Below are 25,853 nucleotides of genomic sequence, written 5' to 3'. Positions count from 1 at the left end.
TTGATTCATGTATGTCAAATGAAGGACACACACACAGACAGACAAAGAGAAATTCCACACAGAGCGAGAGAGGGAAAGAGGAGGGGAATCACGGATGGATGGATGAAGCAGAGGCAGTGGATGGGGTGGTTGGGTATAGAAAGAGACAGAGACAAATGGAGTGTGTGAGACAGAGGGAAAGAAGTGAGACGCATGCCTACTGACCTCCCCCTACTCTCAGCTAATCCATACAGAAGAGGGGAGGAGGTGGAGGGGAGGGCTGTTTGTGTCACTCCCAATAAAGATAGGAAATACAGTGACATTGGCTCGCCCCTGTCTCACTCCCCCCCACCCCTCCAACCTTTTGACATGCTTCTATTTAATATGGTGCCCTGGAAATCCTATAAAAGACATGAGGCCTGGAGCACTTAGGCTGTCCTCTAGAGGAGGGGTGGATGGGGGACACAACGTAACTCCTGTACAAATGACTGTTTCCTTGGGCCTGCATGTCTCTGTATATTTGCCCAACTTGTTTCCTTTTGCAGTCAGGATTGTTCAATGGACTAAAACCACAGTAATGCATACCGCTAATGTGTACACCTCTGCCTCAGACTATCCAATCCAAAATGGTTCCTTCCTCTTTCAGACCAGCTAGGCAGACAACTAGAGGAAAGAAACAGCTGCCTTAAAACATAAACAACATTTATTTTCCCAACTAAATGAGTTCATCGGAAGGTTCCTACTGTTCTTAGCTGCTTATTGTCCCAGTAGACTAATTCCTGTGTTACTCATAGTCAGCCAGCACTGCTGTGATAATGTCTCTTCAGTATTAGTGCATCCAGCAGCCATGGACATAGTTTAAAGACGCTCATGAACAGGCCAGTATGAATGTGAGAGCAGGTTAATGCCGGCCCATCTGTTCTAGGAGCTGCTTGTTTTTGAACAGGGGAGGAAATAAAGAACAGCGAGAGAAGACAATGAGTGCAATGGTAATCATTGTAGGTCTATCAGCTGTGTAGATGTGTGTGTGTGTGTGTGTGTGTGTGTGTGTGTGTGTGTGTGTGTGTGTATTTGCCTGTGGGATATGAGGGGGCCAAAGCAGTGGAAATCAATACATCTGTACCACAGCCAACAAGCTGCTTGCTTGGGTTTAGACCCCTGTGTGCTAGGACACAACTTTAACAAGGAACAGGTACACTCAAACAGACACAAACACACTAATGCTAGACAGACAGACTGAAACACACACAGTAACACACACACTCACTCACACAAATACATGGACTCCACACACACACAAATAAATGGACTCCACAAGGCTTTGCACATTTCCCCTTTAATCACATTGAAAAGAGACATCTTTTATACAAAATAGTTCATTTTTTCTCAGTATAACACAGAGTCCAACAAAGGAAGAGAGAGCGATGTTTCAACAGCAGCAACTTACAAAAAACACAGGAACAATATGGAGGGGTAGACAAAAAAATAACATTAAAAGGATTTTTAAAGCATAAAACCACAGACCATTGCCTTGAATTTCGTGTGTTATGCCGTGTTCATGTCATGTTGGAAACTCGGGACCTTAGAGTTAAAATTAACGTAAGTTATTTGCGTAGAACTTCCTGTTGGTTGATTCTGTATCATCTTTCTACAATGAATAAGCAAGTCGGAAATCTCAAGAGTTCCCAAGTTTCCGACATGATGTGAAAGTGGCACAAGTTGGCGCCTGAAACCTGGATCCACTCAGCATACCAAAGGCTTCCAACTCTTGTGTGGGTTGGGTGATGGGCACTCTACTAAGAGAAGGGGCATGAAGAGGGCGCACTGAATGTGGATGGGAATGTGCAATAATTGATGATAATGATAATAATGATGAGCACCATTTCACCCAGAAAGCTTTAGAAAGTGTGCTGGGTGACGGATCCCCAGCTGACCCTGTTTTTCGCTCTCTGTTATTGTGCAGCTAGCATCGATCTGAGCACAGAGAGGAGTGTTTTTTTTTTTTTTTTAGAAACACAGACTATGCAAACAGGGCCTTTCGGTGGAGCCAGGGCAGTCGCAGCAGGGAAGGGAAGACATCTGTGTTAATGGGCTGCAGGTGGAACAACTGCTGGTCTGAGTCGGCAGGAGCCACACAATCTGACACACAAACAAACACCAACTGCTGGTCGAGTCGACAGAGAAGTAAAATCGGCAGATGGTCTAAAAAAATGAAACAAAATTACCGTAAGTGCTCCCTGCGATGACTGTGATGCACACAAACTGCATACTTACTACGGTACTCTCTCTCTCTCTCTCTCTCTCTTTCTCTCTCTCTCTCTCTCTCTTTCTCTCTCTCTCTCTCTCTTTCTCTCTCTCTCTTTCTCTCTCTCTCTCTCTCTCTCTCTCTCTCTCTCAAACATACACATCTAGGCATGCAAGCTCAACTAGAAACAATAATTTAAAAAATATATATATTATCACATAGGTGCAGTGAAATTTGGTGTTTTACAGGGTCAGCCATAGTAAAGCAAATTAGGGTTAAGTGCCTTGCTCATTTTTCACCTTGATGGCTCATTTGAACCAGCGACCTCGCGGTAACTGGTGCAACCCTCTAAGCACTATGCTACCTGCCGTAATAGCTGCATACCAAATAAATACACTATGTTTTATAGGAGAGAGAGGGAGTTACAGTAAAACATGCAGGCCTGGTTTCTGTATGTAAGCTGGTTACCTGTGATATGATTCTTCCCCTCACTATTACCCATACGTGTGGTTACTTTAAAAAATAAAATATATATATTTCAACAGTTATTTGTGCTCTTACATATGGTGAAATGGCGACATTGTTGCTGTAATGTGATAGATTATACTGTATTATTACCACTCTCTGAGAATTGATTTCTAAAAGTGTACACTCAATAGGGACCCTACCACAAAAAATTTGCACACTTTTAAAAAGCTCAGTATTTCGTTTTTCCTGTAGAGACAGGTGTGGATGGTATCTCAATGTGGAAATTAGTGGATGTCATGGTAACAGCATAAGATGAATAAACTAAAAAAAAAAAAAATTATGTTTATCAATATTTTCTAAAATAAAAACCTGCCACCAACAGCATCTTTTGTTCCAGTTTCACATGTTGTATTCAAAATAAAATAAAATGAATGCTCCTTTGACATATTGTTTGACAGTCAACCTACTAGGAAATCCTAACAGACAAAACAGCCAAGGAATCACGATTGGTTTCCACCATGGAAACAGCAAAGTGATAAACAAGCAATGGAGAATATTTAAGCAATGTGGAGTAGCAGGCTATGACAAACAGGTTTATGCATGGGTTAACTCCGTCGTTCCAGAGCCATCATTTCTGTCTTCTGCATTTGAATCTGTCGCTCTCTTTTCCTCTGTGTCTCTCTAGGTCTCCCTGTCTGTCATTATCCCCTCATTCACTGCCTGTTATGTAGCTGTAAGTGCTGATTCATTTACATTTGTAGTGCTGCTGGGTGTAGGGGAAGTGGACTGAGTAGCAGGGTTGGGCTCAATTCGAAATGAAGGCAGTCAATTCAAGAAGTAAACTAAAATTACAATCAAATAATCTAAATAAGGGCATTTATTTTCAATGACTTCTCAAAAAACTGAAAAGCTATTCGAATTGAGCCCAACCCAGCTGAGCAGAGGATTATCATCAGTGCCCACACAAAGGAAAATAGAACTCACCCACTGTCGCCTCACCCCACCTCCTCGGATCCTCGACCTACTCACTCCCTCCCACAGTGCAGGTCCACAGTGTTACGGTTTGATAATCTACCTGATATCCTCTAGCTGTTTACATACTAATTTTCTGGTTCACACTTACAAGACTGCTGTGTCTGTCCACAGGATGCTCCACAGAAGTCCTCTGTCCTGTTGGGAATCGGCCCACTAGTGAACAACTACAAAGCCATCTAGTACCAAGCAGAGGACCCCCTTCTCACCAGAACACCACCACCTTCTAAGGTAACTTGATAACTACACAGAGGGAGAAATGGAGGGTTGACTCTTAAGTCTCAAAGTAGTGATTTGTCAGTCTTGGCAGGGTACTCTGTTATTAACCAAGTCTTGTAAACTGATAATGTCTCTTTTGCTTCAGATAGTTTTCATTGAAGAGGTGTACATAACATAAACATTCACGCTGGTGCAGTCAAGAGAATTCTAATCTTCAGAGTTTTTTATTTATTTTTTAAAATCTTCTTCTTGCTCAAAAATGACCTACAACAAATCCATCATCCCCATCAAGGGTGAAATTAGAGTAATTTCCCCATCAAAAATGTCAAGGCCCAGCTCCAAAAAACCGCACCGGAAACAAAACCAATAAATAAGGGTAGCAATGAGGGACTGGTCAAAGCACCAGCTTTGATTAGTGGATGTCTATCTAAGTAAAGTATCTACAAGCCTGGGCTGCATTGAATTCAATGCATTGTTCCGTTATAGAATTTAGCCAGAGTCATCAAGGATATCTTCAGGGACAGCCACCCCTGGGCCCCGACAATACCCTCACCCTGTGGAACCACTGGATCAGACTACAACTAGTCTGCTTTAAGACAAGCGGTTATGTGGGCCGTTTGAAAAATAACCATTCACAGCTTTAAAGAGCCCTGTCTTCAGGTAACTGATAGGACAAAATGGGCACATCAGGACAGTTGAGGCATTTAAACGGATGAGCCAAGAGGGCAAAATATGGCCAGTGGGCAAGGGATGCATATCAGTCTGTCTCTCTGACCCTTTCTGGACTTTTTAACCTTACAGCTTTGTTAGTGTGACGTTCCACACATATGCCCTGAAATGGAACTGTACTGTATGTGAAAATATCTTGCCGTTTCAACACAGCACATTATTTGACTATGTCTCACTGAGAGAGGGAGCAGTGATGAACAAGTACACTGACCGTTACTAACGGTGTGAAGAAGCAGTCCGTATCTACACCTGTAATGGGACGTTCGTTAGTCCCTGCTGCTGTGTACCAGGAGCGGTTTCCTGCAGGCATCCCAACCAATTCATCAAATAGTGTCAGTGCAGTAAACAGCAGGCTTAGCTGGAATGGGAGACTAGAAGAGGAAGGCACAAAAGGGGGTGCTTCAGAAGAACCCATGCGGACAAAAAAAACTGTGCATCTATACAGTACACCTAGAACAGTGTGGAACTGGCCAGGACTATCACGTGTAACAGTAGTCTATATCTGGGATCCCTCCTTCTCTATAGCCACGGTTGGTGCCATACCCTGCATTGGACACTTGGTGGGCACCTTTGTAGAGACCGGTGCCATTGGAGGGGAATATAGTGTGGATGATGTAATCCTCCCGGAGGGGCATGGGTTGCAGCGGCTGGTGGGTAACCATGGGTGTCATCTGGAACCCTGGGCCTCGGATCTCCAGGATGGTGGTGTCCTTCTTTGTGCCTGACTCAATGTAGTCATCGTAGTGCTTGCTCTTTCTGGAGCTGCCACGGCTGTATTGATCACGAGAAGACAGGCGTCCGGCCCGATGCCTGTACCAGCAAAAGACGGCAACTATGAGCGCCAGAGAGACGATGGCCGTAGCTCCTCCAATGATCCCAGCCAGAGGCAGAGTAGCCATGTGTTCAGGGTTCTGGTTGTCCTCCTGGCCCACATCTGGCTGACTGGGGTCTGACGTCTCAGCTTTAGCGCACACTGGAGCTTCATCTGAGTCAGTGTTTCCACCTGCCATGACTCCTTTACCCCCGGAGCTGGCCGCCAGGGGCACCATGCAGATGATGTAGCTGGAGTGGGGGTGCAGGGAAGTGAGCAGGTACTCTCTACGGTCTCCTCTCACCAGGGTCTCTGTGATGGAGCCCATGGCAGCGCTGGTTCCCAGCCGCAGCCAACTGAGTCTGAAGGAGGAGGTGGGCTGGGCCACGCTCCAGGTGACACGGATGCTGTCGGGGGCCAAGGGCTTGACATTCAGGGCCAGGCTCTTACCTACTCCACTGCTGCCCAGTGTGTAGTCTAGACCTGAGTCTGGTAGCCCCAGGCCGGGCCGCTTGGAGCGCAGGGTGAAGAGGGAGCCCTGTGGAGGGGCGAGGGTGGTGGAGCTAGCAGCAACCCCTCCTACTTCTGCTCCACCCCCTCTGTCTCTGGTCTCACTTCCTGTGGCCCCGACCCCAGCCCCGACAGCCACTATGCCTGGGACTTCACACTCCTCCATCTGACTGGTCAGGTCCCTAAGGGCCATGTCTCGAACCTTGTCAGGCCCCTGGCAGGTGAGGCCCCTCACCGTGATGGAGTTACCCCTAGCATGAAGCCAGTCATGTAACCAGCGCAGGTTACAGCCACAGTGCCAGGGATTCCCCCGCACCAGCAGTTGTCCCAGGTTGTCCAGGTCTTTGAACAGGCCCCGAGGCAGGGTGGTCAGGTTGTTGCCAGATAGGTCCAGTCTTTGGAGCCTCCTCATGCCATCCAGGGAGCCACGGGGAATGTGGATCAGAGCGTTGTCCTGCAGAGAGAGACGCTGCAGGTGGGTACTGGGCAGGTTGAGTGGCGGGGTCAGGAGGGAGTTACGCACCAATGAAAGCTCTGTCAGGTTGGAGAGGCGGGAGAAGGTGTCGTCTGCGATGCGCTGGTTGGCCAGGAGATTCCCGTCCAGAACGAGGCGTCGCAGGGAGGAGAGGCCACGGAAGGCGTGGGTGGGGATGGTGGAGATACGGTTGTCGTCCAGCCTCAGTTCCTCCAGAGAGGCCGGGAGCCCAGAGGGGATGCTGGACAGGTGGTTACGTGACAGGAAAAGCAGGCGCAGCCGTGGGTTGTCAACGAAGGCCTGGTCCTCGATGCTGACGGTGGAGACAGAGTTGTCGTCCAGGTGCAGCTTCTCCAGTAGAGGCATGCGGGCCAGGGTGGAGCGGGGAAGCGTACGGATGTTGTTGTCCTGCAGGTGCAGCTCCCGGAGGGAAGGGGGCAGGTGCATGGGGAAGTCATCCAGCTCGTTATCGTACAGGTAGACCACTCGGATGGTGAGTTGACGCTCTAGGGAGGTGGGGAGCCCGGCGTTGTCTATGTGGTTGTTCTGAAGGTAGAGCACAGTGGCAGAGGGGGGCAGAGGGGGGATAGAGCTCAGGCCACGGTCGTTGCAGTAGATGAAGTCCTCGTCACATCGGCAGACAGAGGGGCACACTGGGTCTCCCTCCTCATCGTACCCTGTGGCTGCAGCAATCTCCAGCACCTCGGCCAACAGAGTCAGGCAGAGCATGAGCAGGAACAGCCAATCACGCAGCTCGACCACTCCCTCAGACGCCATGGTGCTGATGACGAACGTCCTTTCCTCTCGATCTCAACTTCCTGGATCCTTGAATCCTAAGGATAAACTCAAACCAGGCCGGCTCCTTCAGCCCTAGATAGACTGAAAAGGATACAGGTTTTAGTTAACAATTCGCTCAAGTGACCAGATCACTAAGGTTTAATTGAAATTCCCAAATCACTGAAATGCCAGAATACAACAAGCTTGACAATGTACCCTTATTTCATTATGCCTAAACCATATCCCACAAATTATACATGGTCACATGGAAATTGAACCGCTACTGTATACTAATCCCTCTAAGGGTCTATATCTCGACTTCAATCCCCTTGTCATGGTGAAGTGGCAGTAATCTGCTTCCAGCAGGAGTTGGAGGAAAGGAGAGGATTTTTCTTCAAATCAATTTCAGTAAAATAAACCGTGGCCAAACCTGTTTGAAAATATTGAACATAATTAAATATATCAAATCATTTTTTTGTCAAACAGTGTTCCTAGAGGGAAATTACTATTCCAAAAATACAGTTTCTCCAGTCTGTCCACTGAAAGAATCCAAAAACTAGGGCCTAATATTCAACATAAAGTTGATTTCACATGTTTGGTGAAATCTCCTGGCCCTATAACAGTGTAATAGAGTATTTATTTGAATTCTCCCAAATACTAAGCAGATTAGGTATACAGTACATCCCACTCTTTCTGCATTCACTACGGAATATTGATAAACTAAGCTACGAGTGTGCATATGTGCATATGTGTGTATATGCATGAGCATATTGTATGTATGTGTGTATATATGCTGTGAGTGTACTATATGTGTGTGTGTGTGTGGCAGAGTAGAGTGAGGGATTGAGTGTGTTTTTTTAGTCTGAGCAGCTGTGCAAAGAAGTCCGTCAAACAGAGGGGAGTATTTGGGTCAGTTCCTTCAAAGGCAAGATAGAAGGAGAGTGAGATCGATGTGGTGGGGAGAGTGGGAGGGATTAGAGGAACATATGGAGTTGTGATTGGGTGGATTAACAAAGAATGGCACATAGATAGATCTTAAACACTTTCTACAGTTACTTTAGTTTCTCCCTCCCATGGTTACTCATTTGGCTTACACTAGCAGGGCTGGTCTAATCCACAGACATTATGACATCAATTACAGTGCCTTCAGAAAGTATTCATACCCCTTGATTTATTCAAAAGAAAAATTGTGTTACAGCCTGAATTTAAAATTGATTCAATATTTTTTTTTTCTCAGCCATTTACACACACTACCCCATAATTAGAAAGTGAAAGCATGTTTTTAGACATTTTTGCAAATGTATTGAAAATGAAATACAGAAATAACTCATTTACATAACTATTCACACCCCTCAGTCAATACATGTTAGTATCACCTTTGGCAGCGATTACAGCTGTGAGTCTTAATGGGAAGACTCTAAGAGCTTTGCACACCTGGATTGTACAATATTTGCACATTATTCTTTTTAAAATTCTTCAAGCTCCCTCAAGTTGGTTGTTGATCATTGCTAGACAGCCATTTTCAAGCCAATTTACGTCAAAACTGTAACTAGGCCACTCAGAAACATTCACTGTCTTCTTGGTAAGCAACTCCAGTGTAGATTTGTCCTGTTTTAGGTTATTGACCTGCTGAAAAGTGAATTTGTCTCCCAGTGTCTGGTGTAAAGCAGACTGAACCAGGTTTTCCTCTAGGATTTTGCCTGTGCTTATCTCTATTCTGTTTCTATTCTTTGCTGATTACAAGCATACTCATAACATGATGCAGCCACCACCATGATTGAAAATATGAAGCGATGGTACTCAGTGATGTGTTGTGTTGGATTTGCTCCAAACTTAACGCTTTGTATTCAGGACATAAAGTTGATTTATTTGACCATTTTTTTGTACAGTTTTTCTTTAGTGCCTTATTGCAAACAGGATGCATGTTTTGGAATATGTTTTATTCTGTACAGGGTTCCTTCTTTTCACTCTGTCATTTAGGTTAGTATTGTGGAGTAACTACAACACTGTTGATCCATTCTCAGTTTCCTATCACAGCCATTAAACTCTGTAACTGTTTTAAAGTCACCATTGGCCTCATGGTGAAATCCCTGAGCGGTTTCCTTCCTGACCGGCAACTGAGCTAGGAAGGACAACTGTATCGGTGTAGTGACTGAGTGTATTGATACACCATCCAAAGTGTAATTAATAACTTCACCATGCTCAAAAGGATATTCAATGCCTGCTTTTTTACCCATCTACCAATAGGTGCCCTTCTTTGCGAGGCATTGGAAAACTTCCCTGGTCTTTGTGGTTGAATCTATGTTTGACTGCTCACTGCTCAACTGAGAGACTTTACAGATAATTGTACTTTATGTGTGGGGTGTAGAGATGTGGTAGTAATTTAAAAATCATGTTAAACACTATTATTGCACACAGAGTGAGCCTATGCAACTTATTATGTGACTTGTTAAATACATTTTTACTCCTGAATTTATTTAGGTTTGCCATAACAAAGGGCTTGAATACTTGTTGACTGAAGACATTTCAGCATTTTATTTTTAATTAATTTGTAAAAATGTCTAAAAACATCATTCCACTGACATTATGGAGTATTGTGTGTAGGCCAGTGACACAACATCTCAATTGAATCAATTTTCTATGTGCCATTCTTTAAATTCAGGCTGTAACCCAACAAAATGTGAAAAAAGTAAAGGGGTATGAATACTTTCTGAAGGTATTATATGTCTATGGTGCAGATGCATTGAGGGTGTGAGTGTGTGTGTGTGGATGTAATTGTAGAGTACAGTGACAGAAGTATATAGACGTGTGTGTGCGTGAGCCAGACTGTACAGGACGCGTGTGTGTCCCCACAAATTGTTGCAGTCAAAGTTGCAGTTATCTGTATTCGGGAGATGTCAGACAATGCAGGGCTGTGTGGAGGGGATGAGGAGGGGGTTGGTGTGGAAATGGTCTGGCCAGACAGACAGTCGCCAAAGGCAGGGAGGGTACAGTACACAAAACAGCCCTACACTTTCCAATACTGGAGCAAGAAGTAGAGGATCAATTTACATAGAGAGATAGAGAGAATGAGAGAGGGGTGGTGGAGAGAGAGAGAGAAAGAGAGAGAGACAGAGAGACACTGAGAGAGAGAGAGAGAGAGAGAGAGAGAGAGAGAGAGAGAGAGAGAGAGAGTAGATCTGAAATGACAGCATTGACTGTTGCTACAGTATCTTCACCATGAAATCCACTACAGAAACCGTAACTGGCAGCACTCATATCCACATATTTATTATAAAAGAGGAAAATCCGGGAATGATTACCAAAGCGGGTGCTGGTGTATCGGGGAAATCCACTCTATTGATGGCATGGTAGAGATAACACTGGCACAAAGCTTATCTTACATGCCTATGTCCATGAATGTCATTTAAAATGTAGTGATTGGTGCTTGGGAAGGAGTGATGCAAGCAAGAGATGGCCATGGTGCTGAAGGGGATAAATGAAGGGATCAAAGGATGAATAAATGAAACACAAAAATAGAGGATGAAGAGTCTGAGGATGGAAAAGAAATATATACAAGAAAAAAATTATGACCTATTTACTTTAATTGTGCTACAATACGGCCATGCTCAATCATTGTTGTTCTATCAACTCTCCAAAATGTTATTTCCGTATATTATTATTTGTATGTATCTCAGTGTACAGTGCATTTGGAAAGAATTCAGACCCTTTGACTTTTTTACATTTTGTTATGTTACAGCCTTATTCTAAAATGAATTTTAAAAAAAAAATCCTCATCAATCTACACACAATACCCCATAATGACAAAGCAAAAACAGTTTTTTTTTTACAATTTAGCAAATTTATTAATTTTTTTTTAACGAAAATATCACATGTACATACAGTACCAGTCAAAAGTTTGGACACACCGACTCATTCAAGGGTTTTTCTATATTTTTTTACTATTTTCTACATTGTAGTATAATAATGAAGACATCAAAACTATGAAATGACACATTTGGAATCATGTAGTAAACAAAAAAGTGTTAAACAAATCAAAATAGATTTGATATTTGATATTTTTCAAAGTTGCCACCCTTTGCCTTGATGACAGCTTTGCACACTCTTGGCATTCTCTCAACCAGCTTCACCTGGAAAGGACAGATTTCTACTCGTCTAATGTCGATTGCTCGTGTTTCTTGGCCCAAGCAAGTCTCCTCTTCTTATTGGTGTCCTTTAGTGGTGGTTTCTTTGCAGCAATTCGATCATGAAGCCCTGAATCACGCAGTCTCTTCTGAACAGTTGATGTTGAGATGTGTCTGTTACTTGAACACTCTGAAGTATTTATTTGGGCTGCAATCTAAGGTGCAGTTAACTCTAATGAACTTATCCTCTGCATCAGAGGGAACTCTGGCTCTTCCTTTCCTGTGGCGATCCCCACGAGAGCCAGTTTCATCATAGTGCTTGACGGTTTTTGCGACTGCACACAAAGTTCTTGAAATTTTCCGTATTGACTGACCTTCATGTATAAAGGAAAAAATGGACTGTCGTTTATATTTGCTTATTTGAGCTGTTCTTGCCATAATATATATATATATTATTTTTTATTTTAATTGAACCTTAATTGAACTAGGCAAGTCAGTTTAGAACAAATTCTTATTTACAATGATGGCCTAGGAACAGTGGGTTAACTGCTTTGTTCAGGGGCAGAACGACAGATTTTTACCTTGTCAGCTCGGGATTCGGTAAAGATCTGTCGTTCTGCCCCTAAACAAGGCAGTTAACCCACTGTTCCTAGGCCATCATTGTAAATAAGAATTTGTTCTTAACTGACTTGCCTAGTTAAATAAAGCTTAAATTAAAATGTACAAATAAATAATAATATTATGGCAAGAACAGCTCAAATAAGCAAAGAGAAACGACAGTCCATGGACTTGGTCTTTAACCAAATAGGGCTATCTGTATACCACCCCTACCTTGTCACAACACAACTGATTGGCTCAAACGCATTAAGAAGGAAAGAAATTCCACAAATTTACTTTTAACAAGGCACACCTGTTAATTGAAATGCATTACAGGTGACTACATCATGAAGCTGGTTGAGAGAATGCCAAGATTGTGCAATGCTGTCATCAAGGCAAAGGGTGGCTACTTTGATGAATGTCAAATATAAAATCTATTTTGATTTGTTCCACACGTTTTTACGTTTTTACTACATGATTCCATATGTGTCATTTCATAGTTTTGATGCCTTCACTATTATACTACAATGTAGAAAATAGTAAAAAAATAAAGAAAAACCCTTGAAGGAGTAGGTGTGTCCAAACTTTTGACTGGTACTGTATGTATTCAGACCCTTTACTCAGTAATTTGTTGAATCCCCTTTGGCAGCGGTGACAGCCTAGAGTCTTCTTGGGTATGACGCTACAAGCTTGGTACACCTGTATTTGGTGAGTTTCTCCCATTCTTCTCTGCAAATCCCCTCAAGCTCTGTCAGGTTGGATGGGGAGCGTCGTTGCTCTTTTCAGGTCCCTCCAGACATGTTCGATGGGTTCAAGTCCGGGCTCTGGCTGGGTCACTCAAGGACATTCAGAGACTTGTCCCAAAGCCACTCCTACCTTGTCTTGGCTGTGTGCTTAGGGTCGTTGTCCCGTTGGAAGGTGAAGATTCACTCCAGTCTGAGGTCCTGAGCACTCTGGAGCAGGTTTTCATCAAGGATCTCTCTGTACTTTGCTCCATTCATCTTTTCCTCGATCTTGACTAGTCTCCCAGTCCTGCCTCTGAAAAACATCCACACAGCATGATGCTGCCACCACCATGCTTCACCGTAGGGATGGTGCCAGGTTTTCTCCAGATGTGACGCTTGGCATTCAGGCCAAAGAGTTCAATCTTGGCTTCATCAAAACAGAGAATCTTGTTTCTCATGATCTGAGAGTCTTTAGGTGCCTTTTGGCAAACTCCAAGTGGGCTGTCATGTGCCTTTTACTGAGGAGTGGCTTCCGTCTGGTCACTCTACCATATAGGCCTGATTGGTGGATTGCTGCAGAGATGGTTGTTCTTATGGAAAGTTCTCCCATCTCCACAGAGGAACTCTGGAGCTCTGTCAGAGTGACCATCGGGTTCTTGGTCACCTCCCTGACCAAGGTCTTCCCCCGATTGCTCAGTCCAACTCTAGGAAAAGTCTTGTTGGTTCCAAACTTCTTCCATTTAAGAATGATGGAGGCCACTGTGTTCTTGGGGACCTTCAATGCTGCAGAAATGTTTTGGTACCCTTCCCCAGATCTGTGCCTCAACACAATTCTGTCTCGGAGCTCAACGTACAATTCCTTTGACCTCATGGCTTCATTTTTGCACCGACATGCACTGTCAACAGTGGGACCTTATATAGACAGGTGTGTGCCTTTCCAAATCATGTCCAAACAATTGCAATTACCACAGGTGGACTCCAATCAAGTTGTAGAAACATCAAGGATGATCAATGGAAACAGGATGCACCTGAGCTCAATTTTGAGTCTCATAGCAAAGGGTCTGTATACTTAGGTAAATAAGATATTTCTGTTTAAAAAAATGTTACAATGTGCAAACATTTCTAAAAACTTGTTTTCGCTTTGTCATTATCGGGTATTATCTAGATTGATGACGGAAAAAAAAATCTATCCGTTTTAGAATAAGGCTGGAAAATGTAGAAAAAGTCAAGGTGTCTGATACTTTCCGAATGCACTGTTGGACCATTCTGCAAGACTTTTAATAGTTTAAATACTGTGTCTTTGGCAGTACTGTATATAGTCGTTTCTGTGAGAGAAAAACTATTAGAAGCAGTCCATTGTGCTTGAGTCAGCAGAGTGCAATCAGTGAGCTTCATTGCTTGTCTGGAACAGACCCTAGGCCTCTTCAAAGTCATTAGCTCTGAACTGATGTTACCGCTACTAAATCTGAATCAGCTGCCTTCAAAATGTCCAGTAGGGTACAAACCAACCTAATGCTGTAAAACACATGATTGTATTAAAAACAATTAAACTAATTATTAATGGCTTAAAAGATAATAATCATCAATTTATCAATAATGACGTTAACATATTACCTAATCCACTCAATCTATAAATTCAGAGCAGATGCTTTAATCAAAGTAACGTACAAACAGTACTGTTACCATATTGTACATCTGAAAACTCCATTAGGGCCGTATCCTAAAATGAGATGCACGCATCATAATGTAAACTTTAACTCAAATCTCCGAGGGACATCTATACATGATTTCTGTGAATGTTTCAGTAACAGCCGTGAATGTTAAATTAGAAGGTTACCCATGAGCCATTGAGGTTAAGTGCCTTGATATGAGCACTACATCACTATGACATGTTCCTCCTGGGATTTGAGACAGCATCCGTCTTGTCGCTAGTCCATTTTCCTACCCACTCTGCTGCTACTGCTACTACTGTCGCTGCTGCTGCTGCTACTACTGTCGCTGCTGCTGCTGTTACTACTGTTGCTGTTACTACTGTTACTACTGTTGCTGTTACTACTGTTACTACTGTCGCTGCTGCTGCTGTTACTACTGTTGCTGCTGCTACTACTGTCGCTGCTGCTGCTGCTACTACTGTCGCTGCTGCTGCTGTTACTACTGTTGCTGTTACTACTGTTACTACTGTTGCTGTTACTACTGTTACTACTGTCGCTGCTGCTGCTGTTACTACTGTTGCTGCTGCTACTACTGTCACTGCTGCTGCTGCTACTACTGTCGCTGCTGCTGCTGCTACTACTGTCGCTGCTGCTGCTGTTACTACTTTTGCTGTTACTACTGTTACTACTGTTGCTGTTACTACTGTTACTACTGTTGCTGCTGCTGCTGTTACTACTGTTGCTGCTGATGTTACTGCTGTTGCTGCTGCTGCTGCTATTACTACCGTTGCTGTTGCTGCTTTTACTACTGTTGCTGTTGCTGCTTTTACTACTGTTGCTGCTGCTGCCCTTACTACTGTTGCTGCTGCTGCTGTTACTGCTGCTGCTGCTTTTACTACTGTCGATGCTGCTGTTGTTACTACTGTTGCTGCTGATGTTACTGCTGTTACTGCTGCTGCTGCTGTTACTACTGTTGCTGCTGATGTTACTGCTGTTGCTGCTGCTGCTGCTATTACTACCGTTGCTGTTGCTGCTTTTACTACTGTTGCTGCTGCTGCTCTTACTACTGTTGCTGCTGCTGCTGTTACTGCTGTTGCTGCTTTTACTACCGTTGCTGTTGCTGCTTTTACTACTGTTGCTGCTGCTGCTCTTACTACTGTTGCTGCTGCTGCTGTTACTGCTGCTGCTGCTTTTACTACTGTCGATGCTGCTGCTGTTACTGCTGTTATTGCTGCTGCTGCTCTTACTACTGTTGCTGCTGCTGCTGTTACGGCTGTTGCTGCTGTTGCTGCTGTTACTACTGTTGCTGCTGCTGCTGTTACTACTGTTGCTGCTGTCACTACTGTTACTGCTGCTACTGTTACTACTGTTGCTGTTGCTGCTGTTACTACTGTTGCTGCTGTAGCTGTTACTACTGTTGCTGTTACTACTATAACTACTGTCGCTGCTGCTGTCACTACTGTCGCTGCTGGACTACTGTTGCTGCTGCTACTGTTACTACTGCCGCTGCTGCTGTTACTACTGTTGCTGTTACTACTATAACTACTGTCGCTGTTGCTTCTGTTACTACTGTCGCTGCTGCTGCTGTTACTACTGTTGCTGCTGCTGTTACTACTGTTGCTGTTACTACTATAACTACTGTTGCTGCTGCTACTGTTACTACTGCCGCTGCTGCTGTTACTACTGTTGCTGTTACTACTATAACTACTGTTGCTGTTACTACTATAACTACTGTCGCTGCTGCTGTCACTACTGTCGCTGCTGGACTACTGTTACTGCTGCTACTGTTACTACTGTTGCTGTTGCTGCTGTTACTACTGTTGCTGCTGTAGCTGTTACTACTGTTGCTGTTACTACTATAACTACTGTCGCTGCTGCTGTCACTACTGTCGCTGCTGGACTACTGTTGCTGCTGCTACTGTTACTACTGCCGCTGCTGCTGTTACTACTGTTGCTGCTGCTACTGTTACTACTGCCGCTGCTGCTGTTACTACTGTCGCTGTTGCTTCTGTTATTACTGTTGCTGCTGCTGTTACTACTGTTGCGGTTACTACTATAACTACTGTCGCTGCTGCTGCTGTTACTACTGTTGCTGCTGCTATTACTACTGTTGCTGTTACTACTATAACTACTGTCGCTGTTGCTTCTGTTACTACTGTTGCTGCTGCTGTTACTACTGTTGCTGTTACTACTATAACTACTGTCACTGCTGCTGCTGCTGTTACTACTGTTGCTGCTGCTGTTACTACTGTTGCTGTTACTACTATAACTACTGTCGCTGTTGCTTCTGTTACTACTGTTGCTGCTGCTGTTACTACTGTTGCTGTTACTACTATAACTACTGTCACTGCTGCTGCTGCTGTTACTACTGTCGCTGCTGCTGCTGCTGTTACTACTGTTGCTGCTGCTGCTGTTATTACTGTTGGGGATGCTGCTGTTACTACTGTTGCTGCTGTAACTACTGTTGCTGCTGCTGTTGCACTACTGTTGCTGCTGCTGTCACTACTGTTGCTGCTGCTGTTATTACTGTTGCTGCTGCTGCTGTCACTAATGTTGTTGCTGCTGTTACTACTGTCGCTGCTGCTGCTGTTACTACTGTTGCTGCTGCAGCTGTTACTACTGTTGCTGCTGCTGCTGTTACGGCTGTTGCTGCTGTTACTACTCTTGCTGCTGCTGCTGTTACTACTGTTGCTGCTGTTACTACTGTCGCTGCTGCTGCTGTTACTACTATAACTACTGTCGCTGTTGCTGCTGTTACTACTATAACTACTGTCGCTGCTGGACTACTGTCGCTGTTGCTGCTGTTACTACTGTTGCTGCTGCAACTGCTTCTGCTGCTGTTACTACTGTTGCTGCTGCTGCTGTTACTACTGTCGCTGCTGCTGCTGTTACTACTGTTGCTGCTGCAGCTGTTACTACTGTTGCTACTGCAACTGCTTCTGCTGCTGTTACTACTGTTGCTGCTGCTGCTGTTACTACTGTTGCTGCTGTTACTACTGTTGCTGCTGCTGCTGTTACTACTGTTGCTGCTGTTACTACTGTTGCTGCTGTTACTACTGTCGCTGCTGCTGTTACTACTGTTGCTGCTGCTGCTGTTACTACTGCCTCTGCTGCTGTTACTACTGTCGTTGTTGCTTCTGTTATTACTGTTGCTGTTGCTGTCACTACTGTCGCTGCTGCTGCTGCTACTACTGTCGCTGCTGCTGCTGCTGTTACTACTGTTGCTGCTGCTGCTGTTATTACTGTTGGGGATGCTGCTGTTACTACTATTGCTGCTGTAACTACTGTTGCTGCTGCTGCTGCACTACTGTTGCTGCTGCTGTCACTACTGTTGCTGCTGCTGTTACTACTGTCACTGCTGCAGCTGTTACTACTGTCGCTGCTGCTGCTGTTACTACTGTTGCTGCTGCTGCTGTTACTACTGTCACTGCTGCAGCTGTTACTACTGTCACTGCTGCTGCTGTTACTACTGTTGCTGCTGCAGCTGTTACTACTGTTGCTGCTGCTGCTGCTGTCACTGTCACTGTCGCTGCTGTTACTACTGCCGCTGCTGCTGTTACTACTGTTGCTGTTACTACTATAACTACTGTTGCTGTTACTACTATAACTACTGTCGCTGCTGCTGTCACTACTGTCGCTGCTGGACTACTGTTGCTGCTGCTACTGTTACTACTGCCGCTGCTGCTGTTACTACTGTCGCTGCTGCTGTTACTACTGTCGCTGTTGCTTCTGTTATTACTGTTGCTGCTGCTGTTACTACTGTTGCTGTTACTACTATAACTACTGTCGCTGCTGGACTACTGTTGCTGCTGCTACTGTTACTACTGTTGCTGTTACTACTATAACTACTGTCGCTGCTGCTGTCACTACTGTCGCTGCTGGACTACTGTTGCTGCTGCTACTGTTACTACTGCCGCTGCTGCTGTTACTACTGTTGCTGTTACTACTATAACTACTGTTGCCGCTGCTGCTGTTACTACTGTCGCTGCTGCTGTTACTACTGTCGCTGTTGCTTCTGTTATTACTGTTGCTGCTGCTGTTACTACTGTTGCTGTTACTACTATAACTACTGTCGCTGCTGCTGCTGTTACTACTGTTGCTGCTGCTATTACTACTGTTGCTGTTACTACTATAACTACTGTCGCTGTTGCTTCTGTTACTACTGTTGCTGCTGCTGTTACTACTGTTGCTGTTACTACTATAACTACTGTCATTGCTGCTGCTGCTGTTACTACTGTCGCTGCTGCTGCTGCTGTTACTACTGTTGCTGCTGCTGCTGTTATTACTGCTGCTGCTGTTACTACTGTCGCTGCTGCTGCTGTTACTACTGTCGCTGCTGCTGCTGTTACTACTGTTGCTGTTACTACTATAACTACTGTCGCTGTTGCTTCTGTTACTACTGTTGCTGCTGCTGTTACTACTGTTGCTGTTACTACTATAACTACTGTCACTGCTGCTGCTGCTGTTACTACTGTCGCTGCTGCTGCTGCTGTTACTACTGTTGCTGCTGCTGCTGTCACTACTGCTGCTGCTGTTACTACTGTCGCTGCTGCTGTTACTACTGTTGCTGCTGTTACTACTGTTGCTGCTGTTACTACTGTCGCTGCTGCTGTTACTACTGTTGCTGCTGCTGCTGTTACTACTGCCGCTGCTGCTGTTACTACTGTCGTTGTTGCTTCTGTTATTACTGTTGCTGTTGCTGTCACTACTGTCGCTGCTGCTGCTGCTACTACTGTCGCTGCTGCTGCTGCTGTTACTACTGTTGCTGTTGCTGCTGTTATTACTGTTGGGGATGCTGCTGTTACTACTATTGCTGCTGTAACTACTGTTGCTGCTGCTGCTGTTACTACTGTTGCTGCTGCTGCTGTTACTACTGTCACTGCTGAAGCTGTTACTACTGTCACTGCTGCAGCTGTTACTACTGTCGCTGCTGCTGCTGTTACTACTGTTGCTGCTGCAGCTGTTACTACTGTCGCTGCTGCTGTTGTTATTGCTGCTGCTGCTGCTGTCACTGTCACTACTGTTGCTGCTGCTGCTGCTGTTACTACTGTTGTTGCTGCTACTACTGTCGATGCTGCTGTCACTACTGTTGCTGCTGCTGCTGCTGCTGTTACTACTGTTGCTGCTGCTGCTGTTATTGCTGCTGCTGCTGCTGTTACTACTGTTGCTGCTGCTGCTGTTATTGCTGCTGCTGCTGCTGCTGTTAATACTGTCGCTGCTGCTGCTGTCACTACTGTTATTGCTGCTGCTGCTGTCACTACTGCTGCTGCTGTTGCTGTCACTACTGTTGCTGCTGCTGCTGTTAATACTGTCGCTGCTGCTGCTGTCACTACTGTTGCTGCTGCTGCTGTTACTACTGTCGATGTTGCTGCTGTTACTACTGTTGCTGCTGCTGCTGTTATTACTGTTGGGGATGCTGCTGTTACTACTGTTGCTGCTGTAACTACTGTTGCTGCTGCTGCTGCACTACTGTTGCTGCTGCTGTCACTACTGTTGCTGCTGCTGTTATTACTGTTGCTGCTGCTGCTGTCACTAATGTTGTTGCTGCTGTTACTACTGTCGCTGCTGCTGCTGTTACTACTGTTGCTGCTGCAGCTGTTACTACTGTTGCTGCTGCTGCTGTTATGGCTGTTGCTGCTGTTACTACTGTTGCTGCTGCTGCTGTTACTACTGTTGCTGCTGTTACTACTGTCGCTGCTGCTGTAACTACTGTTGCTGCTGCTGCTGCACTACTGTTGCTGCTGCTGTCACTACTGTTGCTGCTGCTGTTATTACTGTTGCTGCTGCTGCTGTCACTAATGTTGTTGCTGCTGTTACTACTGTCGCTGCTGCTGCTGTTACTACTGTTGCTGCTGCAGCTGTTACTACTGTTGCTGCTGCTGCTGTTACGGCTGTTGCTGCTGTTACTACTGTTGCTGCTGCTGCTGTTACTACTGTTGCTGCTGTTACTACTGTCGCTGCTGCTGTTACTACTGTTGCTGCTGCAACTGCTTCTGCTGCTGTTACTACTGTTGCTGCTGCTGCTGTTACTACTGTTGCTGCTGTTACTACTGTCGCTGCTGCTGCTGCTGGACTACTGTTGCTGCTGCTACTGCTTCTGCTGCTGCTGCTGTTACTACTGTTGCTGCTGTCACTACTGCTGCTGCTGTTACTACTGTCGCTGCTGCTGCTGTTACTACTGTTGCTGCTGTTACTACTGTTGCTGCTGTTACTACTGTCGCTGCTGCTGTTACTACTGTTGCTGCTGCTGCTGTTACTACTGCCGCTGCTGCTGTTACTACTGTCGTTGTTGCTTCTGTTATTACTGTTGCTGTTGCTGTCACTACTGTCGCTGCTGCTGCTGCTACTACTGTCGCTGCTGCTGCTGCTGTTACTACTGTTGCTGCTGCTGCTGTTATTACTGTTGGGGATGCTGCTGTTACTACTATTGCTGCTGTAACTACTGTTGCTGCTGCTGCTGCACTACTGTTGCTGCTGCTGTCACTACTGTTGCTGCTGCTGTTACTACTGTCACTGCTGCAGCTGTTACTACTGTCGCTGCTGCTGCTGTTACTACTGTTGCTGCTGCTGCTGTTACTACTGTCACTGCTGCAGCTGTTACTACTGTCACTGTTGCTGCTGCAGCTGTTACTACTGTCACTGCTGCAGCTGTTACTACTGTCACTGTTGCTGCTGCAGCTGTTACTACTGTTGCTGCTGCTGCTGCTGTCACTGTCACTGTCGCTGCTGGACTACTTTTGCTGCTGCTACTGTTACTACTGTCGCTGCTGCTGCTGTTACTACTGTTGCTGCTGCAGCTGTTACTACTGTTGCTGCTGCTACTGTTACTACTGCCGCTGCTGCTGTTACTACTGTTGCTGTTACTACTATAACTACTGTTGCTGTTACTACTATAACTACTGTCGCTGCTGCTGTCACTACTGTCGCTGCTGGACTACTGTTGCTGCTGCTACTGTTACTACTGTCGCTGCTGCTGTTACTACTGTCGCTGCTGCTGTTACTACTGTCGCTGCTGCTGTTACTACTGTCGCTGTTGCTTCTGTTATTACTGTTGCTGCTGCTGTTACTACTGTCGCTGCTGCTGTTACTACTGTCGCTGCTGCTGTCACTACTGTCGCTGCTGGACTACTGTTGCTGCTGCTGCTGTTACTACTGTCGCTGCTGCTGTTACTACTGTCGCTGCTGCTGTTACTACTGTCGCTGCTGCTGTTACTACTGTCGCTGCTGCTGTTACTACTGTCGCTGTTGCTTCTGTTATTACTGTTGCTGCTGCTGTTACTACTGTTGCTGTTACTACTATAACTACTGTCGCTGCTGCTGCTGTTACTACTGTTGCTGCTGCTATTACTACTGTTGCTGTTACTACTATAACTACTGTCGCTGTTGCTTCTGTTACTACTGTTGCTGCTGCTGTTACTACTGTTGCTGTTACTACTATAACTACTGCCACTGCTGCTGCTGCTGTTACTACTGTCGCTGCTGCTGCTGCTGTTACTACTGTTGCTGCTGCTGCTGTCACTACTGCTGCTGCTGTTACTACTGTCGCTGCTGCTGCTGTTACTACTGTTGCTGCTGTTACTACTGTCGCTGCTGCTGTTACTACTGTTGCTGCTGCTGCAGTTACTACTGCCGCTGCTGCTGTTACTACTGTCGTTGTTGCTTCTGTTATTAATGTTGCTGTTGCTGTCACTACTGTCGCTGCTGCTGCTGCTACTACTGTCGCTGCTGCTGCTGCTGTTACTACTGTTGCTGCTGCTGCTGTTATTACTGTTGGGGATGCTGCTGTTACTACTATTGCTGCTGTAACTACTGTTGCTGCTGCTGCTGTTACTACTGTTGCTGCTGCTGCTGTTACTACTGTCACTGCTGAAGCTGTTACTACTGTCACTGCTGCAGCTGTTGCTACTGTCGCTGCTGCTGCTGTTACTACTGTTGCTGCTGCAGCTGTTACTACTGTCGCTGCTGCTGTTGTTATTGCTGCTGCTGCTGCTGTCACTGTCACTACTGTTGCTGCTGCTGCTGCTGTTACTACTGTTGTTGCTGCTACTACTGTCGATGCTGCTGTCACTACTGTTGCTGCTGCTGCTGCTGTTACTACTGTTGCTGCTGCTGCTGTTATTGCTGCTGCTGCTGCTGTCACTACTGTTGCTGCTGCTGTTACTACTGTTGCTGCTGCTACTGTTATTGCTGCTGCTGCTGCTGCTGTTACTACTGTCGCTGCTGCTGCTGTTACTACTGTTGCTGCTGCTGCTGTTACTACTGTCACTGCTGCAGCTGTTACTACTGTCACTGTTGCTGCTGCAGCTGTTACTACTGTCACTGCTGCAGCTGTTACTACTGTCACTGTTGCTGCTGCAGCTGTTACTACTGTTGCTGCTGCTGCTGCTGTCACTGTCACTGTCGCTGCTGGACTACTTTTGCTGCTGCTACTGTTACTACTGTCGCTGCTGCTGCTGTTACTACTGTTGCTGCTGCAGCTGTTACTACTGTTGCTGCTGCTACTGTTACTACTGCCGCTGCTGCTGTTACTACTGTTGCTGTTACTACTATAACTACTGTTGCTGTTACTACTATAACTACTGTCGCTGCTGCTGTCACTACTGTCGCTGCTGGACTACTGTTGCTGCTGCTACTGTTACTACTGTCGCTGCTGCTGTTACTACTGTCGCTGCTGCTGTTACTACTGTCGCTGCTGCTGTTACTACTGTCGCTGTTGCTTCTGTTATTACTGTTGCTGCTGCTGTTACTACTGTCGCTGCTGCTGTTACTACTGTCGCTGCTGCTGTCACTACTGTCGCTGCTGGACTACTGTTGCTGCTGCTGCTGTTACTACTGTCGCTGCTGCTGTTACTACTGTCGCTGCTGCTGTTACTACTGTCGCTGCTGCTGTTACTACTGTCGCTGCTGCTGTTACTACTGTCGCTGTTGCTTCTGTTATTACTGTTGCTGCTGCTGTTACTACTGTTGCTGTTACTACTATAACTACTGTCGCTGCTGCTGCTGTTACTACTGTTGCTGCTGCTATTACTACTGTTGCTGTTACTACTATAACTACTGTCGCTGTTGCTTCTGTTACTACTGTTGCTGCTGCTGTTACTACTGTTGCTGTTACTACTATAACTACTGCCACTGCTGCTGCTGCTGTTACTACTGTCGCTGCTGCTGCTGCTGTTACTACTGTTGCTGCTGCTGCTGTCACTACTGCTGCTGCTGTTACTACTGTCGCTGCTGCTGCTGTTACTACTGTTGCTGCTGTTACTACTGTCGCTGCTGCTGTTACTACTGTTGCTGCTGCTGCAGTTACTACTGCCGCTGCTGCTGTTACTACTGTCGTTGTTGCTTCTGTTATTAATGTTGCTGTTGCTGTCACTACTGTCGCTGCTGCTGCTGCTACTACTGTCGCTGCTGCTGCTGCTGTTACTACTGTTGCTGCTGCTGCTGTTATTACTGTTGGGGATGCTGCTGTTACTACTATTGCTGCTGTAACTACTGTTGCTGCTGCTGCTGTTACTACTGTTGCTGCTGCTGCTGTTACTACTGTCACTGCTGAAGCTGTTACTACTGTCACTGCTGCAGCTGTTGCTACTGTCGCTGCTGCTGCTGTTACTACTGTTGCTGCTGCAGCTGTTACTACTGTCGCTGCTGCTGTTGTTATTGCTGCTGCTGCTGCTGTCACTGTCACTACTGTTGCTGCTGCTGCTGCTGTTACTACTGTTGTTGCTGCTACTACTGTCGATGCTGCTGTCACTACTGTTGCTGCTGCTGCTGCTGTTAGTACTGTTGCTGCTGCTGCTGTTATTGCTGCTGCTGCTGCTGTCACTACTGTTGCTGCTGCTGTTACTACTGTTGCTGCTGCTACTGTTATTGCTGCTGCTGCTGCTGCTGTTAATACTGTCGCTGCTGCTGCTGTCACTACTGTTATTGCTGCTGCTGCTGTCACTACTGCTGCTGCTGTTGCTGTCACTACTGTTGCTGCTGCTGCTGTTAATACTGTCGCTGCTGCTGCTGTCACTACTGTTGCTGCTGCTGCTGTTACTACTGTCGATGTTGCTGCTGTTACTACTGTTGCTGCTGCTGCTGTCACTACTGTTTCTGCTGTTACTACTGTTGCTGCTGCTGCTGTTACTACTGTCGATGCTGCTGCTGCACTACTGTTGCTGCTGCTGCTGTTACTACTGTTGCTGCTGCGGCTGTTACTACTGTTGCTGCTGCTGCTGTTACTACTGTCGCTGCTGCTGCTGTCACTACTGTTGCTGCTGTTATTACTGTTTCTGTTGCTGCTGTTACTACTGTTGCTGTTGTTACTACTGTTGCTGACGCTGCTGTTACTACTGTCGCTGCTGCTGCTGTCACTACTGTTGCCGCTGTTATTACTGTTTCTGTTGCTGCTGTTATAACTGTTGCTGCTGCTGTCACTGCTCTTGCTGCTGCTGTTACTACTGTCGCTGCTGCTGCTGTTATTGTTGTTGCTGCTGCTGTTAGTGCTGTTGCTGCTTTTACTACTGTCGATGCTGCTGCTGTTACTACTGTTGCTGCTGTTACTACTGTTGCTGCTGCTGCTGTTACTACTGTTGCTGCTGCTGTTACTACTGTTGCTGCTGCTGCTGTCACTACTGTTGCTGCTGTTACTACTGTTGCTGCTGCTGCTGTTACTACTGTTGCTGCTGCTGTCACTACTGTCGCTGCTGCTGCTGTTACTACGGTTGCTGCTGCTGTTATTACTGTTGCTGCTGTAGCTGTTACTAGTATCGCTGCTGCTGTACTACTGTTGCTGCTGCTGCTGCTCCTTCTCCTGTTGCTGCTGCTGTTTCTACTGTTGCTGCTGCTGCTGGACTACTGTTGATGCTGCTGTTACTACTGTTGCTGCTGGTACTGCTCCTGCTGATGCTGCTACTGTTACTACTGTTGCTGCTGCTGTTACTACTGTTGCTGCTGCTGCTGTTACTACTGTCGATGCTGCTGCTGTTACTACGGTTGCTGCTGCTGTTATTACTGTTGCTGCTGTAGTTGTTACTAGTGTCGCTGCTGCTGTACTACTGTTGCTTCTGCTGCTGCTCCTTCTCCTGTTGCTGCTGCTACTGCTCCTGCTGCTGCTGCTGCTGCTACTACTGTCGCTGCTGCTGTTACAACTGTTGCTGCTGCTGCTATTACTACTGTTGCTGCTGCTGTTACTACTATTGCTGCTGCTACTACTGTTGCTGCTGCTGGTACTACTGTTGCTGCTGCTACTACTGTTGCTGCTGCTATTACTACTGTTGCTGCTGCTGTTACTACTGTTGCTGCTGCTACTACTGTTGCTGCTGCTGGTACTACTGTTGCTGCTGCTGTTACTACTGTTGCTGCTGCTGCTGTTATTACTGTTGCTGCTGCTGGTACTACTGTCGATGCTGCTGATGTCACTACTGTCACTGCTGCTGCTGTCACTACTGTCACTGCTGCTGCTGTTACTACTGTCGCTGCTGCTGCTGTTACTATTGTCGCTGCTGCTGCTGTTACTACTGTTGCTGCTG

The 25,853-nt window shown here is 45.9% G+C and overlaps 1 protein-coding gene across 1 annotated transcript in view; it reads right to left on the bottom strand.

Annotated features, from left to right (window-relative positions):
* Window positions 1–1,299: 1,299 nt before the first annotated feature.
* The window catches only part of LOC110510000 (leucine-rich repeat transmembrane protein FLRT1-like), a 57,314-nt gene continuing 32,760 nt past the window's right edge, over window positions 1,300–25,853 (bottom strand). Inside the window, exon 3 of the mRNA XM_021591260.2 lies at window positions 1,300–7,347. Coding sequence (XP_021446935.2) covers window positions 5,152–7,245 — 2,094 coding nt within the window. The 5' untranslated portion in view covers window positions 7,246–7,347 and the 3' untranslated portion in view covers window positions 1,300–5,151. The remainder of the gene's footprint in view (window positions 7,348–25,853) is intronic.

The sequence above is a fragment of the Oncorhynchus mykiss genome, chromosome Y (assembly GCF_013265735.2).
Source record: "Oncorhynchus mykiss isolate Arlee chromosome Y, USDA_OmykA_1.1, whole genome shotgun sequence".
Taxonomy (NCBI): domain Eukaryota; kingdom Metazoa; phylum Chordata; class Actinopteri; order Salmoniformes; family Salmonidae; genus Oncorhynchus; species Oncorhynchus mykiss.
This window is presented reverse-complemented; position numbering and strand designations above follow the sequence as displayed.